This window comes from Crotalus tigris, unplaced genomic scaffold (genome assembly GCF_016545835.1).
Source record: "Crotalus tigris isolate CLP2741 ecotype Arizona unplaced genomic scaffold, ASM1654583v1 scf7180000024364.846960, whole genome shotgun sequence".
Lineage (NCBI taxonomy): Eukaryota > Metazoa > Chordata > Lepidosauria > Squamata > Viperidae > Crotalus > Crotalus tigris.
Window position 1 is genome coordinate 32,207 of NW_024100532.1, and position 20,688 is coordinate 52,894.

Below are 20,688 nucleotides of genomic sequence, written 5' to 3' on the forward strand. Positions count from 1 at the left end.
TTACAGCGCAGAACTTCAGAAACACCTCAGCTCAACAGCCAGTATTTGTCTTACACAGGTGAGGCAAAAGACTCCTCATGTTTAAGCTTGGCTAGTTTGGCAAATCACCATGAGAAATTCTATTTATATGTTTGCTAAGAGTCAACACCAGTCTGACAATGTCAGTATGGTAGAACCAACGAATGTCTTAGATAATTAGAAATTAGAAATTCAAGAAAATGGAAGTCACCTTCATCTCCCATATACCCCACAAACATGAAATGATATTTAATGTTATCAACAAGAATATTTTAGTATCTTGAGAACTCTATTTTTACTTTAATAATAAATTCTTTGAAGCTCCATCAAGCATTGTTATATTTTAAATCTCCAAAAAGCTGAAGTTTATATCCAACTTATATTGTATAAAATCTATCCATTTTTTCCATACCAGGAGGTATTTCTCTTGCGATTGATCTTTCAGGAAAGCCGAAATCTTTGCCATTTCCGCCAAATAAGAAACTTTAAGAAACCACTCTTGCAAAGTAGGCAAAGATTCCTTCTTCCAACATTGCCCTACTAACAACCTGGCCACTGTGATTAAATTTAACATCAATATAATCTCTTTACTATCACAATCAGAAACAATACCTAACAAAAACAATTGTGGGGTAAATTTTATCTTTCTTCTAAAAATTCTTTGAATATTCCACCATATCTTAATCCAAAAAGCTTTTATATTTTTATATGACCACCAGATATGATAATAAGTAGCATCCAAACATCCACATCTCCAACATTTAGGCTGCAAGTCAGGATACATACGAGACATTTTTTGTGGATCAAGATGCCATCTATAAAACATTTTATAAAAATTTTCCCTTAAATTTTGGGCTTGTGTAAATTTAACATTCCTCACCCAAATAATCTCCCAAGTGTCTAATGGAACCGGTTCATCAAAATTTTGTGCCCATTTAATCATACATTCTTTAACTAATTCTGCTTCTGAATCCAATTCTACTAATACCCCATAGATTCTCTTATTTAGTTTTTGAATAATTTATATTTAAAATTTAAGATATTTTATAGACATTTTTTTTAATTTTTTAATTTTTCTTTTTTTATTTGATTTTTTCTTTTTCTGTTCTTTTTTCTTCTTGTATTTTTTTTAGATATTGTTGTTAACTATTTTATAATTTGTTTAATTAATGTATTTAGATTTGTTTATGGTTTATATGTGTCTTAAGATTTTTTTTAAATTTTTTTTTAATTAAGCCTGTATTCAACTCTGGAAAGGTCGGGGGAGGGTAGGGGAGGGTTCGGAGGGTTTGGGGAAGGGAATTTTTTTTGTAAAACTTAAAAATTTTCAAAAAAAAAAAAGATGAAGTTAATACTAATTAAATTATCAAACCAATCTAGGCATTGATGGTTTCCTTTTTGTGTAGCTGACAGATCTGTTACACAGAGTGGTATGAGAGTGCAAGTTTGGAATTATTTCTTATAAAAATTTAAAAACAGGAAAGAATTTTTCTATTGTTCTTAGGGAATCATGAAATATCTTTCTCCTTTCTACAGAAAAGATGGTGACTCTGAGTTTATGAATACAATTGCAAATGAATTTGGCTCTACGGTGAGTCTTTTCTTGTTTCTCTGAATTTTTAAAATAGGAAATCTTCAACAAATCTTTTATTTGTTGAAGATTTCCTATTTTAAATTTAAAGGAAGTTCTTACTTATGATACAGGTAGACCATGTTAACAACCATTTGTTCAATGAAATATAACAGCACTGAACATTCATAATATAATAGCATTGAACAAGGAGATTTATGACTGTTCCTGATGTATGGCTGTTGTGATGTTCCCATTGTCAGATAATCGCAATTCGGGCATTTCATGAGCAAAATCCTGATTTAAATATTCCTATACAGTGGCACTGTTGAGCAGTGATTTAATTATACTTGTAAAGAATTTGTTTAGCATCGTTAGATCTGAAACACTATCCTTTCAACAGGAAACCCTCCTTTTCTTATCTGTGGGAGATGAAAAAGCAGCTGGGCTTTTTCTGTTGGCAGGGCCTTCAGAAGCAGTGGAGAAACTGGGTCCCAGGTGAGTTATTCACAACAGTTGAAGAAGTACAATCAAGCTATTAATTTGGCGACCATTGAGAATGGAGCTCTGGTCTGTTGTTTTATTAATTGCCCAACTGATGAGTAAGGACAATCCAATCTAACTGAACATACTGATTCACCTCTTCTTCTTCCCACAAGAGTTGCTGAACTACTGGAAGGAAAAGGAGCAGAGAAACATGGGCGCTATCAGGGCAAAGCTACAAGGATGAGCCAACGATCGGAAGTGGAGGCCCTTCTTCGGGCATTCACCAGCAAATAAAACTCGGAACAATGACTGGGCATCCGAACAATAATGCAGTTAGGGAAGAAGCAAATGATTCTGCCATAATTGTTCCTTAAGGACTATTTAATAATACAATAATCTGTTTTTGTTTTTTGAGCATGTCAGTATCAGCAGAAAAGAATGATCACTGGTCTAATATCACAGAGGGATATTACTAGATATCAAAGAGATAAAATATGTAAGAGGTGTGATATGTAAAACAAGCATGTCTGGAAACTATCTTATATCTGTAGGAAGAAGCTTTACCATAAACCAAGCAGGGTTTTTTTGGTTTTTTTTTTGGTATTGAGAAGAATTGCATTTTTCAGAAATGTGTTATGATGCACGTTCCATAAAATTTGTGATGCTTCGGTATCACAAATTAAACACTGCAGATGTTTGCTGATGTATTTGTTTCTAATAGTGTATGTTGTTTTCTGCTGAACCATTTGAAAAGGAGTTTAACAGACATAATTCTTTGCTCAGTCTTGTCTAATTTGGCCTCCTCTGAATATACGAGGACTGGTATGTTTAGAATTCTCAGAATTCTTGGTTGGACATTTTGGAATTTGTATTCCTAACACACCTGGAAAGTACCAAATTGGAAAGGTTTTTTTTTTTTAAAAAAATCCTGTTATATCTTAGGATCAACGGTTTACAATGTCATCATCTTGCCCCCAACAATCTGGGTCCTTATTTTATCGACCTCGGAAGGATGGAAGGCTGAATCAGTCTTGAGCCTATCGGGATTGAACTCCTGGCCGTAAGCAGCATTAGCCTGCAATATTGCATTCTAAACATTGCACCACTAGACAGCATAATAATAATGAGAGGAAGGTTCATAAGTTTTCTTCTTATGTAATAGCCTGTTACTACATAGTTCACCTTATGTTCAAGCTATTGAGTACATAACTTTGTGCAAAAAGTACTGTGATAGGATTCTGAATCATGTTTTGAAAAGCAGGCATAGAAATGTGAGTCTAAGAAAGTGCATAAATCCTTTTGGTGTTAAAAAATGGTATACAAATTTAACCCTGAATATATCTGATGGTTTATGGTTCTGCTTATTCTGTACCAAACATCTGATTACAAGTGAAAGAAAAAGCCTCCATCACAACATCAGAATGGCAGTAAATTGATTAGAACGTAGAGTAATAGAGTTGGAAGAAACCTTGGAGGTCATCTAGTCCAACCCCCTGCTCAAGCAGGAAACTCTATACTATTTCTGACAAATGGTTGTCCAGTCTCTTAAAAACCTCCAGTAATGGAGCACCTAACAACTTCTGGAGGAAAGCTTTTCCATTGATTTATTGTTTCATCATTAGGAAATTTCTGTTTAGTTCTAGGTTGCTTCTCTCCTTGATTAGTTTCCATCCATTGTTTCTTGTCTTGCCTAAATATAGGATTGAATATAAGATAACTTGGCCCAAAGTATAAGAAAATGGTGAAAAGCAAGATTTGTGCCTAACATTGGTTGGAGATAAATGCACAAACATTCACATGAAAAAAGAGAAAATGTATGATGAACATGGAAAAGGAACCAGAATGCAGGTATGTGGGGGGGGGGGAGCAGACAATGCAAATACAGCGAATAGTTCTTCCAGGCTACTATTAAAACTCTGATTGTAACTGTTTCTGGCTTGTTTGCAAACTAACAGATAAGTTAGTCTTCTATTCTGGTTGGAATTCCTCAGAAGCTTTTCTAAGAGACATCCCAGATGCCACTCAGCTTTTATTTTCTGGTTAAACTATCTACTTTTCCTCCCTGTCCAACCAGGATATCAAATTATTTCTGTCTGAAGACAGCTATATTCATCAGTATATGGAAGGGATTAAGACACTGTTTAATCATCCACAAAAGAGACAACAACATATCTTAGTTTATAAACCTTTAGTCTTCAGAGTTGAAGATACGTGTCCAAAGTTGCTCTCTATTGCAGGACATTTGTTCCTTATAAATCTTTCTTGTCCAATGGCTGAAGGAGGCAGAAAATGCTATAGGGGATCAGGGCCACTGCACAGATGTGGGCGCAAGTGCACTTACAGAATGAGAGAATGTAGAAAAGGATCTCCTGATCAGTGGGTAGTTCAAAGGAATCAAACAGGTGCAGGACCAGCAATGAAAAAATGATGCAACTGAAATGGAAGATCAGCCCTTGGCTTTGCTTCCCTTTGCACATTTCTGTATACATTGGGGAGTTGAGTCCAAATCCCAGCCCAAACAAAATGCCCAGATTGCGTAACAGACTGGCAAAAGGGGTTGTGTCAATATGGACCCATTCAGGCTGTTCACACCATTTGTGGGCTTTCTCAAGTGTCCATAAGAGATCTACACCCAGCATCTTGAGCAGCAGATAGAAGCCTAAGGCAAAACCAAAGAGGAAGCCAATAGTTCCAACGTATCGCATGAAGCTGGCAGTGTAGATGGAATGGATTTGTTCAAAAACCACAGCTACCAGCATGCCTGTAGAATAAGTCAATCATTCATTGAGTTGGCATTATCTTGATATTTACTTACAGGGTTTTATTCTTTTATTTATTCAAGACTAGGAATAGCTTACCTGAAATAACACCTGCAATCACTTGATGTGGGAAATGTGCAGCAATGAACACTCGGGACAAGCAGACACAGACTTGTATAGCCCAAAATCCTGCCCAAAGAAGACCATGCAGACATCTGGAATGGGGAGGATGGAAAGTTTCAGGGCAAAAGCAGTTCTTAATTGCACTCGAGGGACATCTTAGACTAAAGGCCAATTTGTCCTTTGAATGTTGTGCCAGAACGCACACACACACACACACACACACACACACACACACACACACACACACACACACACTGTTTCAGAAGATTTTAAAGATAAATATACAATTGAGACCAGAAGTGTTTATTTTGGGATTGATGAACAGTTAGAAGCCATAGAACTTTGTTTTTGTGTATAACTACAGCAAGATTATTGTATATGCAAAGATGAAGAAATTTGGCACTACTCAGAATACAGGAATGGTTAGTAAAAATGATGAAATTTACTAATATAGCCAAATTGACCACTTTGATCAGAGAAAGGATTTATTTATATATTGCTGCCTAGAAACCTCTAATGGACGTTTTACTTAAACAAAAAAAATGAATTTATAATTTATAGTTTTAATGAATTAGGTTAGATTATAGAGAGTTACGTTGTAACTATAAAGAGGTGAATTTATAATTGTGCTTATAACTGCTGTAAAGATTGGAAGCTATTTCTTTTTTCTTTTCTATTTTTCTTTTATTTTACCCCCTTGCACTTTTAACTTTCATTTTTATTTTTCTTCTTTTCTTAGTTGTATTAGTTTTTAATCTTCCTTTAAAAAAAACGTTAATAAAATTATATTTAAAAGCATTTGGATTTGGGGATTGCATCCAAGATTTTGGAACCACCAGTAGTTTTGAGATTTTATATGGTGTATAGGGGTGCTGCAGTGTGCATTGTGATTTAAAAAGAGTTAAGATAATAGCCAGGATAATGAAATCAAAGTTCTGTCTGTTTTTTATATGTTCTGCATACATGCATACATACAAACCTGGCAGAACTTTATTCATTCCACTGTTGCCCTCATCCTGACTTTTTTGAAGATTTGCTATGGCAAATCTAGACAGCATACTAAAAAGCAGAGACATCACCCTGCCAACAAAAGTGCGTATAGTCCAGGCCATGGTTTTCCCAGTTGCAATGTATGGCTGTGAAAGTTGGACCATAAGAAAGGCTGAGCGCCAAAGAATTGAGGCCTTTGAACTATGGTGCTGGAGAAGACTCCTGCGAGTCCCTTGGACTGCAAGGCGTTCAAACCGGTCAGTCCTAGAAGAGATCAACCCCGACTGCTCTTTAGAAGGCCAGATCCTGAAGTTGAAACTCAAATACTTTGGCCACCTAATGAGAAGGAAGGACTCACTGGAGAAGGGCCTAATGCTGGGAAAGATTGAGGGCAATAGAAGAAGGGGACGACAGAGAATGAGATGGCTGGATGGAGTCACTGAAGCAGTAGGTGTGAACTTAAATGAACTCCAGAAGATGGTAGAGGACAGGAAGACTTGGAAGAACGTTGTCCATGGGGTTGCGATGGGTTGGACACGACTTCGCAATTAACAACAAATGGATATTCATGTTTGTGTACTTGTGTTAAACTGACAAGATGTCTGCTGTGGCTTCACTTACTGTATGATTAGATAAATTTATCTAATCAGTTTGGCAGTCAAAAAATACATTTTGTTATCTCCTTTTGTGTGGCACTTCCTAACAAATAGATTATTCCCTGAAACAAGTTAATCAGTCAGATGTTTTCATAATTATGTTTCAACGCACACATTTGTCAAATCAACTGAAAAAAAAAATTAGTCGAAGGATGACACTGAAACTCCACAAAATCCAATTTTCCACAAATACAGGTGATCCTCGACTTAGTTCTTTTACTGACCAAAGTTACGACACTAAAAAAAGAGACTTATGAACGTTTTTAACATGACTGTTGTAGAAGCCCCATGGTCATGTGATCAGAATTCAGATGCGTGGTGACTGGTTCATATTTATGACTGTCGCCATGCCCAGGGGTCATGCGATTACCTTTTGCAGCCTTTTGACAAGCAAAGTCAATGGGGAAGCCAGATTCATTTAAAAACTATGTTACTAACTTAACAACTGCAGTGATTCACTTAACTGTGGTAAGAAAGGTCATAAAATGGGGCAAAATTCACTTAACAAATGTCTCAATGAGCAATAGAAATTTTGGGCTGAATTGTGGTCATAAGTCAAATCATTATACCTGTATAATGCTTCAATTTTGAATCTTGATCTTGATTTCATGAAAGTTATTGCTGATTTATAATCAGCTTTAATACGACTGTATAACTACACAGTTTATTTCATGTTGCATATAGATAATATTTAATATGTGAATTGTGGCATCAATTATCACAAACAAATAAAAACATCAACTACCTGAAAATGAAATAGTGAATTGAGACAATGTTTAGGTATGTTTTTTCTTCCATCGTCTAGTATCAATACCTTCCCCTTAAAGGGAAATGGGAATGGGGAAAGGTATCCTTATTTACAGGACAGAAGAGCAAAAAAGGAGCTCTCTCAGTTCCAGCTCTCACATATCCAGCAGGCACGTAGAGCTTACCTGCCTCTCAGGGTGTTTCGCTTCTGTGGCAATAGTTGTGATAGCAATGCTGTTACCATGACATAGTAGACCCCAGAAGACCCCATGGCATGACCAGAAGGACTACCTGAAGATGCATACAATAAAATCGGTCAAAGGAAGGCTGCAGCTGCAGTGGCTTAAGGAAGGTATTGGGAAAGTAGGGGATACGACATACGCAACCTCACCTGGACTAGTTTCACAGGTAATGGGAAACTGCCGGATTACTGGAGGTGTTGCATTGCCATAGAAATCTGTCTCATGTATCCACCAGTAGGGCCTCTCTCCAAAGAGGATCCTAGAAGAAAGGAAAATTAAAAGTAATTCTGATCCCAGTAAAGGACAAAGCCATAACAGGCATAAGACAACAAATAGACCCTTACAGTTCCAGGCATACCAGAGAATTTTAAAAAGGAAAATTTCAAGTTTCTAATTTCAGATTTATCTGCAAGACTGGAGTTCTAGAATTAAAAGCCTTTCAAGTAAGGATAGACTTGGGCAGCCTTCTCCAACCTGTGCTCTCATAATTCCTAGCACTAAGAATTATGAAAATAATAAGACAAAAGTATTTGACTCAGAAACATGTATTACCCTTGCCACTCTTAATAACCTTGCCACTTTTTTCTGAATTTTCATTTTTATTTTTGCAAGCTCTGAGGATTATTTACTAGAAAAGTAGCCATACAATTTTAAAATAAAATCTCAAGAGTCAGTCTTTTATTGTTTTCCTTCATTCAGCAAAATCAATTAATTTTTTCAACAAAATTAAGAATGCATATTATAATATATAGGTTGGAGTACTTATCAGCTTCACTTCTGTCATAGAGAAGATCAAATTCTAGAAGTTGCAAATTAACAAAATTCTAAGATCTAAAAATGTCACCAAAGATTTTTTTTTTTGGTAAGGAATAATATTACACTTACCTATTCAGAAGGCAAGATGCCTTGTATTTAGTACAATTGATTCCCAATTAAATTGGATTGGAGCCTGAGAGGACATTCTGGACATACACTATAGCATAGAATCTATTTGTAAAGCTGCTTAAATTCAATAGAACTTATTCCCAAACAATTGTATATAAATAATATGGAGACAAAATTGCCCATAGGTTTCTTCATGATACCTGAATCCCAGTTTGTGATAGAGAATAAAAATCTATGGAACAAATGGATGCTCAGACTATTTAAGCAAATAAACAAAGAACCAGTTAATTTCTGAAGAGAGAGAATAATGGCAGCCTTCAAGCCTGCTCCCTTTTCCTTAAGTGTCCCAAATTCAATTCTCTGAGGGAGCCTATATGAAATATAACCTGGAAATGATAAAATGCTTGTTTGGAGGAAAACCTAGTGTCGTCGTCTTTTTCCCAGTCACCTCCCTCTCCTTATTCCTTTCTTGCTTCGTAGCCAACAGTCTTTAGCATTACAGCCAACTTATAAATTATGATTTGTGCTGGCCCTTCAAAAAAGAGTAAAAATCTGGAATTTATAAGCAGAATTATCTTTTTCTTATATTATTGTATATTATATACTTTTGCATGCTTCCCAGCATGCAAAGAACTATGCTCCGAGTCAAGCACCAAATTGCAATAAGAAAGGGTTGTAAAAGTCACTTGGATCTTTGAGCTGAAAAAATGAGAGCAGAAGTTGTTCCTGAATTCAGATATGATGATCAGGAATTTTCACTCATGCTCACCACTTGAAAACAAGGTTGAACCAATCACCGATGACAGCTACCCAGATGAGTCGGATTCCCACTGCTTCTTTCAGTTGGAACCAGATAGGAAAGAAGAAGAAAAAAGTTGTTCTGAGATCAGCTACTGTTGAGATGAATAGGAACCAGTCTTGAAAGTCCATGAAATTCTCTTGAAGGTAGCTGGTAGCCTGGACTCCTGTACTGTGCATAAGATCCATGGTGTAACTTTAGCAGAGATTATCTTCTCCCACTTTGATTCTTCCTAGTTTCCCCAGCAATTGCTGGGCCTTTTTAATATCCAAGCCCTCTGATCTTTGATCTTTAACCACCTCTGCTGTCCAAAAAATATTGACAGAAGCTGCAGAATGAAGCAAGGTACTATTTGTATGCAAGAGTCAATATCTTCTGTTTCAGGGAGCATATCTGCCTTACATGCTTGAAAGTGTTTGAAATACCATTGTCTTTCCCCACTGTATCCTGAATGGAGGTTAGATTCTGCTTAACAGAACACACTTGTTGGTCAAACTACAATTCTAATGAACCTTTGGAAAAAGTTATGAACGTCTAAATGTAATAATGTCTCAATAGATGAGACAATTATTATAACACTACTTAATTCAGCCATTATGGAATGTGTGCATAACACACTGATATAAGGCATCAGCAATCTTCATGAACTATTTTTTATAGAATTAAATTAGTATAAGCAGTTTCAATTTTCTTTGTTCTTTGAACTTGCTCTAGTTAAATGTCTAAGTCTCAGACATTTTTAGATATAAACTAAAGACTGGGAAATAAAGGTTGATAGGTAAACCTTCCAGGTAATAAATCAATTAATCAAAACTAAAATGCATACTTAATCTGGCATAACTGAAGTCAGAAAACTATCCATCAAAAATATATGCAGCAGCACAATCAACAATGTCTAAGAAATTATTTTCTAAATTCTGTGCTAAAGCAATTTATTAATAAGCAGATAAAGAGATCAGTCTCTGAGAACAAAGTAAAGGGTGGTGGTGATGATATACAACTGAAATGAACTCAGCATTTTGGACTTTAGGACTACATAGCAGATTTCCAATAACAACTATGGAACAGGATTACAAAAAGAAATCAGCCAAGGCCCCAATTTCAATCAAGACCTTGAAGCAACGCAAAGTAGCTTTCATAAAATACACTAGTTCACTGTAGATTCATTCCAATCTGGCTTGAGGCTTGGCTTTGGAATAATACAACCTGCTGTGGTGGACGGCTTTTTCCAGAAATTACAGCATGTGGCTTTTTCTGGCCATTTCTAGCATTATCACCCATAATAGCCTTCCAGACTATTTATTTGTGTAAGGCTGAAAAAGTGAAGTGTTATGGTTATCCCAGTCTTCCTGATGCTATAGTTTGAGAAGAAATACTGGAAAACATATGTTATGTTCCATACCAATGGCTATCAGATTTTAACCACACTCTTAAATAAACAGATTTAGCCATTTAAATTTGTTCTGGTTTTGGTTTGTGCAGGGTGTTCCCACTTCATGTGTGTATATAAACTTTCCTACTTTTGGGGCATTTTTGTATACTAGTAGGGATACTCAGATTGGAATACAAAATCTGGACAAACTCAGATAAATTATGGATTTATCTGGATGATCTGGACTTAAAAAATGGCCTAGCCACTTTTGCAGGCTTTATGTTGGTACTAGAAAGAATTTGGTTGGAAAATGGAACTAAAAGAAAATCCAGTTTTATCATAGGACATAATCCTCCCAGAGTCTAATGTACTTTCATATTGCTTAATTGCAAGGATAAAAAGGCTTCAAGAATATCTCTGTAAGCAGCCAATTTGGCCTTGTTTACAGTACTTGCATGATCAGTTCCAGTCTCTCAGTGACAATCCTAAAGTCAACTGGACAGGACAAGTTAGGTCAGTGTTTTTCAAACTTGGCAATTTGCTATAGAATTTTTGGGAGTTGAAGTACACACATCTTTGAGTTGCCAAGTATGAAAATGCTGGGCTAGATAATTTATTAATGGGAGGGGATGAAATTCATTAAGAGTCATTTAATAATAGAGTTGTAAAGTTATTTTTAAATCCCTAAGCTTTATTGTCTTTGCTTTTTAATTTAAAAAAAGCAAATCCTCAGTAATGGAAATTTCACCCCTAGCACTATAGTATCAAGAAAGATAGGAAGGAGCAGACAAGCTTATTAAAGGACAAGAGCTGAAGAAGGATGGATGAGACATAAAATGTCTTCAAAGAAAAACAAGAAAGTCCAGTTGCCTCATGAAAAAGGACCTGTGGGATAAATATGACCTGGATGACTGACAAGGTTACCTCATCTATTTGTCCTGATAGCCTATGCTTAGTAGCCACATCAGACAACAGAAATAGGGTTGGTGCATAAGGAACAAAACAAATGTTGGAAGGTCAAGTTGCCACATGATCTCTACACCCAATTCAAATTTAGGTATTGCCAAAGTAAAAAGGGCCACTGTACACTGCTCACACTTTGGTATTGTGTGAGATTAGACCAATGGAGATGTTCAGACTGCATTATGACTCTGAAGAAGTCATCTGAAGTTTAAAGAGATGTGAATGGCTTGAATGGAGGTAATGTGTGCTTTTGAAGCCTGCAAAGAATACCCAGGAAAAGAGGGTGCTTAATTGTCTTCTTTCTTGCCACAAAACCATTTGCTTGCAGAAAAATCCCATCTCAGCAACTGACATTTGTATTTTCAGAAGCTTCCAGTTGTGGCATTAATGGAGGAGCTTTGGAGAAAACTTTGCAAGAGGGGCAGTGAATTAAATGCTCAATGTCCACTCAGTCTCTCTGTGCAACTGCTGAGGTTTCCATTCTGCTAGTTATATATCTGTACAATTGGTTATAGTCACAACCATTTTGGGTCCTGTGAAAATTTAGCCCTTCCTCTTCTGAAAGAAAATTCACTTGGAGTGAGTCCCTAGATGTCATCCAGGTGTGTTGGAACAGCAGTTCCCTAAAGTCTAATGGGATCCAACATGAGACTTGGGCTTGTATTATGCTTTAAGTATTTTCAAGTGGCTTTATAAACTTCTTACTGAAGTTTATAAAGCAGGGGAGATTGATAAATTATCATTTCAAAGAAGAAAAGTTTTCTTGGAAAGCATCTGGAAAATGACCTCATAACTTTGCCATTCCAAAGGCATCAGGATAAGTTAGTATTTTCTAAGCTTAAACTTTAAGATGTGTGCACTTCAATTCTCAGAATTCCTCATTTGGCAATTTTATATTGTCCCAAATTGTTTGCAGGGAGCAAGTATTTAAATCAGTTATATAAATAAACAACCCAGCTTGTAAATCACTAGTTCCCCACTCTTAAGGCCAAGAAGCAGTATGGCTGTCATTTCTGTTGCAAGATAAATTAAAAGCATTTGAAATTGTTTAGAAATTATTAGCACCTTGCAGCACTGAAAGCAGAGTTCATTGAACTTGCTAGTGCCAGTGCTGTGCAGAATCAATCAACTGATGATTTGCATAATCCTTCATTACATAATTGCAAGCGAATCTGGTGTAGTGTTAAAAATTGGCCTAGGAACCGAGAGACTGTGAGTTCTAGGTTTCCCTTATGCATGAAAGTTGGCTTAATGACCCCAAACTAACCACTCTCTCAGCGAATTCACCTCACGTGATTGTTGTGGAGAAAACAGGGGGAAGGAATATAAGGTATTTTTACTATCTTGATATGATAGTATAGATTTTGGGCAGGGGGTACTTTTTTTTTTTAATTGAAAATTTTTATAAATTTTAACAAAAAAACAAAAGAATAACAATACAACAACAACATAGACAAGAAACTAAACAAAACAAAACAAAACAACCCTTCCCCTACCCCCCCCCAGAACACCCACTCCCTCCCCCCCCCGGAGCTTCCCAGAGCAGAATATAGGCTTAATTAAAAAATAAATAAAAAAGTTATATGAAAAAAGAGAGTATAACTAAGATATATGTATGTATATAAAAATAAAAGTTATAAAAAAGCTAAATAATATTTTTATATCCAATTTAAATTGTATAAACTTTATCCATTTATCCCAAACAGCAAAAAATTTCTCTTGCGATTGTTCTTTTAAGAAAGCCGAAATCTTTGCCATTTCTGCCAAATAAGACACTTTAAGAAACCATTCCTGCAAAGTAGGCAAAGATTCCTTCTTCCAATATTGTCCTACTAACAGCCTTGCGGCTGTAATCAAGTTTAACATCAATATAACCTCCTTTGTGTCACAATCAGTAACTATACCTAACAAAAATAATTGTGGAGTAAATTTTACCCTCCTTCTAAAAATTCTCTGAATATTCCACCATATCTTAATCCAAAAGGCTTTTATATTTCTGCACGACCACCAGATGTGATAGTAGGTGGCATTCAAACAACCACATCTCCAACATTTAGGCTGTAGGTCAGGGTACATAAAAGACATTTTTTGTGGGTCAAGGTGCCATCTATAAAACATTTTGTAAAAATTCTCCCTTAAATTCTGTGCTTGTGTAAATTTAACATTTCTCACCCAAATGGTTTCCCAGGTATCCAGTAGGACTGGTTCACCAAAATTTTGCGCCCATCTGATCATACAATCTTTAATTAATTCTGTTTCTGAATCCAATTCCACTAGAACCCCATAAATTCTCTTAATATGAGTTAGTCTTTGGTCCTTCACTTGCTTAATAAGATTTTCATCTTCTCTGAGAAAACCCACCTTACGATCCATCTTCCATCTGTCTACTAATTGCCTATATTGAAACCAAGAATAAGTAATATTTTCATGTACTAACTCTTCCAGTAATTTTAACTGCCAATTTTGTCCATCCCATCTAAGTAACTGTGTATAAGACACCATGTCCATTTTAACACCTCTTTTTATTCCTTCTATCACATGCCAAGGTATAGCCCATAGTGGTACTTTAAAATCACTTTTATAATATTTTCTCCAAACCCTAAGTAAAGAAATTCTTATAATATGAGATTTAAAAGCCCGATCCACTTTTTTATTAAATATTAAATAGGCATGCCAACCAAAAAGTAGGTCCCATCCCTCCAAATGGAGTATCTCAAGGTTTGTTAAATTTACCCAATCACTGATTGATGTTAAAACCACCGCATCTTTTGAGGCAATGTTGACTCCTGGCAACTACCTGGATTAGTCCCTGCAATTTTCTTGGCAAATTTCAGAAATGGTTTGTCATTGCCTTCTTCTTAGGACTAAGAGAGAATGACTGGTCCAAGGTAACCTCACTAGCTTTGTGCCTAAAGTGGGATTAGAATTTATTTGTATCGTCCTTTTCATTGTAAAAAAGTTGGTCACCTTACTATCATGGCTCTCATACATCTTGAGGCCAAGAGGTCTTGTCCAAGACATTGATTTCAGGGTGACCAAACTTCCAAGAATGAAATGTATTAATTTGCATACTGGTACTTACATTTTTTTCCTTTTTGTGACCCTTTAATCCCTCTGAGAAAGGGAGCATCAGATATGATAGTCCTAATTATCAACCCTTTTATTCGGGGTGATAATTAGGTCTATTGTACCTGAGCTGTAGAAATCTAGATGCCCACTAGATGGCAGCAAAGAGATATAGAAAATGTAATGCTTTGTTCCATCTTATTGCTGCTAGGATTTTTTTGTAGTCCCACTCTATAGATATTATAGACTAGGTGAACAGGGAACATGGGAGCTGCTTTTCATGTTGTGATTCACATATATGCCTGCTGTTTTTATGACTCAAGCCTCTTATTGCTTGTGCAGCTGCTGGTGGCTATTTGGAGCAGGCTCCTGCAAACTGAGATTTTTTCCTAGTTTGCAGGGTACATACAGAATGCTTCTCTCTAAACCAAGTTTATCTTGGGAAAATTGAGACATCTGTCACTAACTGGATCTCACTTTCCCTGGGAATTCAAAGGCTAATTATTATGAATTTGCCATGCTTCTGTTTTCATGGAAATGATAAATGGGAAAAATTGAGAGATGCAATATTTTAGCTGCTGTTAGCTATAGTGATGTACCCAGTAACAATTTGGGCTCTTTTTTAATATAGTTTTATTTTTTGCAAAGGTTTGTAAAGTATTTTAAAATGACACATATCAGCATTCACGTCAATGGAGTCCAGAGGAATTTAAGGACTGGTTCTGGGCCCTCCTTCTAGAACAGTGGTTCTCAACCTTTTTAACGCCGTGACCCCAACCGGTTGTAAGTTGAGGACTACCCAACCGGTCGTAAGTCGAGGACTACCCAACTGGTCGTAAGTCGAGGACTTTCCCTGCCTGGGAGCGACACGCATGCGGAGGCGTAGCTGGCAAGCGGCAGAGATGGCGCAGGCCGACCACCGGCTAGGCCACCAGCTGGCCCAGCCCAAGGGAGGTAAGGCACTCGCCGGGCCCTATACGTGCCAGCAACCCACCCTGCACCTGCCAGCCTCCCACCTCCCATCCCTGGCCCTCTTTTACTTACATTTTTAGTAGTTGCTCAGCAGGGAGGGGTGGAAACTTCCAGACAGCTCGCCTTCACTGCAGACAACTTGCAGCACTGTTTGCAGAATGGGACTTTTGGCGGGCTCAGCAGGGCAGCCTGGACAATTCCTATTGGCTTTTGAAAGCCAATAGAATTAGACTCTATTCAAGAGAGTCTATTCTATTGGCTTTCAAAAGCCAATAGAATAAAAGGGAGTAGCACAGCCAAGGAAAAGGGGAAAAAATGGCGGATTGCGTTGTTTGGCAACCTCCGTGAAATGGTCATTCGACCCCAAATGGGGTCCCAACCCACAGGTTGAGAACCACTGTTCTAGAAGACAATTAACTGGAAGCGTAAATGTTTTTTAGACTTTCACGTTACTGTGTGCAGATTTGATACAAAATCAATGGAGATGTCTTCCAGAGCCGGTATATAGGATGCAGTGGAGAAGTTATCAAGATCCATAAAACTCATTGACAATCATTCTTTCCTCTGGATCCATATAGGGTCAGGTGACATTGCCAGAAGAGATCTTAAAAGAATCTGTGAAAACCATAATGCAGGAAATTAAGCATAACTTACTTTTTTCGTAGGTTCTTCCAACTGAAGGTCATAACATAACAAGGAAAATCTAAGATCCTGGAAGCCAACATCTGAATATGCAAATAATATCTCCAAGAAAGGCCTGGATTCTATAAAAATACTCTATGCCACTTTGATAAAGAACGTTGGGAACAGACTGAATACATTTTATCAAAATTGGGAAGGAAGTCATTTCACTATTCACTATTCTTATCAGGAGGGGGTTAAACTAGAACAAATAGGGAAGATGAAGAAAGTGTGGAACTCTTATTTGTTAGATTAAGCCAATCACTTAACCAAGTTAAGGCGGCTGCATCATAATATAATTTCAAATTAGGTGCCTTAAGTCCTCCTCTTTCTCGAGCATCCTGTAAGATCTTAAACTTAACCCTTGGTTTCTTCCCAGCCCATATAAAATTGTTGATGCCATTCATCCAAATTTGCCTCTTTATTTAAAATAGGTATCATCTGAAACAAAAAAAGGAACTTTGGTAGAACATTCATTTTTACAGCTGAAATTCTCCCCAACAATGACAATTGCAGTTTTTTCCAATCTTTTAAGTCTTTTTGTACTTTTACCCATAATAGTTCATAATTGTTCTTGTACAATTTTCCATTTGAAGCAGTTAAATATACTCCCAAATATTTAACCTTTTTTACCATCTGGAAACCTGTAGCTTTGACCAAACTTTCCCTATCCTTAACTGACATATTCTTAGATAATATCTTAGTCTTGTAATTATTGACTTTAAAACCAGAAACATTCCCATACTGTGTTATAAGTTCTAGTAAGCAATCAATTGCTTGATTCGGTTGTTCCAGAATTAAAACCAAATCATCCGCAAAAGCCCGCAATTTGTACTCATTCTTCCTTATCTTTACACCCTTGACTACCTTTGATTCTCGAATCTGAATCAATAAAATTAACAACATTAAGACAAATAACAATGGGGATAATGGACATCCTTGTCTTGTCCTTTTTCAATATTAAAATTCTCAGTCAGTCCCCCATTTACAACAATTTGTGCAGATTGTTGCTGGTATATAGCTTTAAGTGCATGTAAAAAATTATCCCCAAAATTCATTTTCTCTACCAATGAAAATAAAAATTGCCAATCTAATTGATCAAAGGCTTTTTCAGCATCCAAGAAAATGAAAGCCACAGGAATCTGGTTGTTTTTATCCAAATACTCAATTAAATTTATAATTTGTCTAACATTGTATTTCATATATCCTGCTTGATCACTATGAATCAAATCTTTCATAACCTGCATTAATCTATTTGCCAGAATTTTAGCAAAAATCTTATAATCAACATTTAATAATGAAATTGGCCTATAATTCTTAGGCTCTGTGAGATCCTGATCCTCTTTCGGAATCAGTGATATAAAAGCTCTTTTCCAAGAAGGAGGAACTTGTGTACCCAACAAGATACTATTAAAAAGTTTCTTTAATGGCCCTATCATTTCTTCAGATAAAATCTTGTAATACCTCGAAGTCAGTCCATCTGTTCCCGGAGACTTTCCAACCTTTAACTGCTTAATAGCTAAACCAATTTCCTCCACAGTAATTAAACTATTCATCCCATTTTGTTGTTCCTCTGAGAGTTTAGGAAAATGCACTGATTGTAAATATTTATCTATATCCAAGCCCTTTATATTATCACTTGAGTATAATTTTGTATAAAAATCTAAAAAACTGTTTTTAATCAAATTTTGCTTGAAAACCTCAGTACCTTTATATTTTACTTCCTCTATAATTCTAGCTTTCTGTTTCTTTCGTAACTGATAAGCCAACCACCTCCCAGGCTTATTCGCGTTACAAAAAGTATTATGTCTCATATACGACAGATTGGTAGCCACCTGATCTGCCATCAGCATATTGAATTGTTCCTTAAGCATCTTTATAGATACCTTTAAATTATTATCAGTCGGATTAAGAACAAACTCTTGTTCTTTTAATTTAATCTCTTCTTTTATTTCTCTACGTCTTTGTAACCCTTTTTTCCCTAAAAACTTTATTCAATTGAATCAAAATTCCCCTCATATATACCTTGCTAGCATCCCAAACCATGAACATCGATGTACCCTTATTCATATTTATAGCAAAAAACTCCTTTAAATGCTCTTTACATTTTTGTACAAACTCTTCCCGAGTAAACAAATTCTCATTCAGTCTCCAGGGTCTTCTATTCCCATCTTCCAAATGTAGTTCCATCCACACCGGACTGTGATCTGACAAAATCCTAGGAAAAATTTTCACCTTCCTCACTCTAGAAAGGAAATCACTAGTAATAAAAAAAAGTCAATCCTTGAAAATGACTGATGTCTATCCGAATAAAAAGTAAAATCTCTATCACTTATATTCCTTTCTTGCCAAATGTCAATGAGCTCCAATTCTTCTTTCAAATCAAAAAAAGTCTTAGGTAATTTGGTTTGGGTAAAAGTTTTAGAAGAACTCCTTTTGTCTATAGTTGAATCTAAAACCCCATTCCAATCACCCATCAAGATTACCGATTTATAATCCAACTGAGATATCTTGCCATGCAAAAACTTGTAAAATTGTTTCTGTTGTTGATTAAGAGCATATAATCCAACAATAAGAACTTTTTTGCCTTGTAATGATAATTCCACAAAAAGATATCTTCCTTCAGAATCAGTCTCAATTAATTCAGATGAAAAATTTTTCTTCACATAAATTACCACACCCCCTTTTTTCCCTAGAGCTGGAGCAATGAAATGTGAACCCAAATGAGGATTTATCAAAAATTTAGAATCTTTTAAAGTTATGTAAGTCTCTTGCAAACATATCAAATCATTGTTATGTTGTTTCAAATAATGAAAAACCTTTCTTCGTTTCTGTGGCACATTTAAGCCATTAACAATCCAGGTCAGGAACCTGGCCATCTCCACCGGCCTGGAGCCTCTGGAGCATGGCCTGCAGATCAACTGTCGAAGATCTTTTTGGTCTTGCCCCTCCCACAGGCTCTGTAGTAACCATACCTTCAACTTTATCACCACTCTTCTGCTGCTGCTCTTCTTCTTTACGTTTATGGGCAGCTCGTGTCATCCTTAGCTCTTTTATCTCAAGATTCTGTACAACTTGTTCCATGACCATCATTGATGAGGCTCCTGCCATAACAGGCTCTTCCATTATCCTTGTTTGTGGGGGTGAGGACGATCTTGCCTTTAAGATAGAGTGATAAAAATCTCTTGCCTTCGAGACTGTGGTTAATCTATGACGTATCCCATCATAATTCACTACTATTCCTCTTGGAATCTCCCATCTAAACTGAATTTGACGATGTTTTAACTCATCAGACAGAAAAGTAAAGTCTTTTCTACCTCTTAAAATTTTGGGAGGTATTTCTTTTAGAATTATCACATCTTGATCTGCAATTTGAAACTTTTGTTTATAAAAAGCCTGTATAATTTCATTACGAATAAATCTTCTGGAAAAATAAATGACCACATCTCTTGGTAAATTTCTCTGTCTAGCAACCCGTGAATTAACTCTAAAAAATTTTTCTATCTCATTCCCAATTATTTCAGGCCTCCAGCCAAGATTAAGAGCAATATCTTTCACAATAAGCATCTTTAAGTCCTCCTGAAAATTTTCTCTCAACCCCCTGATACGCAATGCATACTCCATCTCTCTATATTGTGAAATAATTTGTTCATCCTGTGTAATTTCTATCTTGTTCTCCACCTCCTCCATTCTGGATTCCAATCTTGTTGCATTTTCAGTAATCTCCTCCATTCTGTCGTCAATCCTTTCTATATGCAGAGCAAGGCCCTGAAAAGCAAAAAGGATGTCTTCCCTAACTTGCTTGTTTTTTTCTCCAATAATTCTTCTGTAATAGCCCTCTTTGCAATTGTAAGATCTTTTACTTCCTCCTTAATGTCCAAAGCATGCTTTTTTAAAGCTTCTTGTAAATCTTTAAGAGAAATTGAAGGAGGAGGAGAGGGTGGAGGTGATTTTGGTTTCTGAGAAACAGTCTGGGTCATTGGGGAAGAGATAGTGGCTTTAGGAGCAGGAAGCAGGCGTTTTGAAGCCATTTTCATTAAGTTCCAAGAAGAAAGATTCTTGACTTAAAAGCAAAATCACAGTTCTTTTAAATGTTCTTTAAAAAAGAAAAATAACAAAGAAAGAAGAAAGAAGAAAGGAAAAAATAAAAGCCAAGTTCTTGGTTCTATATTTAAAACATCAATCTGTATCCAGGTTTTAACTTTATAAGGCAAATCAAGCAAGAAAGACAATCGCCATTTTGCCTTTCACTTTCCCTTTCTTCAAAAGGAAGAAGAAGGTACTTGCTGGAGTTAAAGACACCATCAATCTTAAGCGCTATTTCTCCTGGTCTGCTCCGTCTGCTTTTAAGTACTCACA

The 20,688-nt window shown here is 36.2% G+C and overlaps 1 protein-coding gene across 1 annotated transcript; it reads right to left on the minus strand.

Annotated features, from left to right (window-relative positions):
- Nucleotides 1–4,247: 4,247 nt before the first annotated feature.
- Nucleotides 4,248–9,538, minus strand: LOC120301022 (glucose-6-phosphatase-like). Its single transcript, XM_039327678.1, has 5 exons — nucleotides 9,246–9,538; nucleotides 7,741–7,850; nucleotides 7,535–7,640; nucleotides 4,933–5,048; nucleotides 4,248–4,835 (listed from the first exon to the last, which is right to left on the minus strand). Exons 1-5 carry the CDS (start codon nucleotides 9,461–9,463, stop codon nucleotides 4,324–4,326), a joined length of 1,062 nt encoding a protein of 353 aa, XP_039183612.1. The 5' UTR covers nucleotides 9,464–9,538; the 3' UTR covers nucleotides 4,248–4,323.
- Between the last annotated feature and the right edge of the window lie 11,150 nt (nucleotides 9,539–20,688).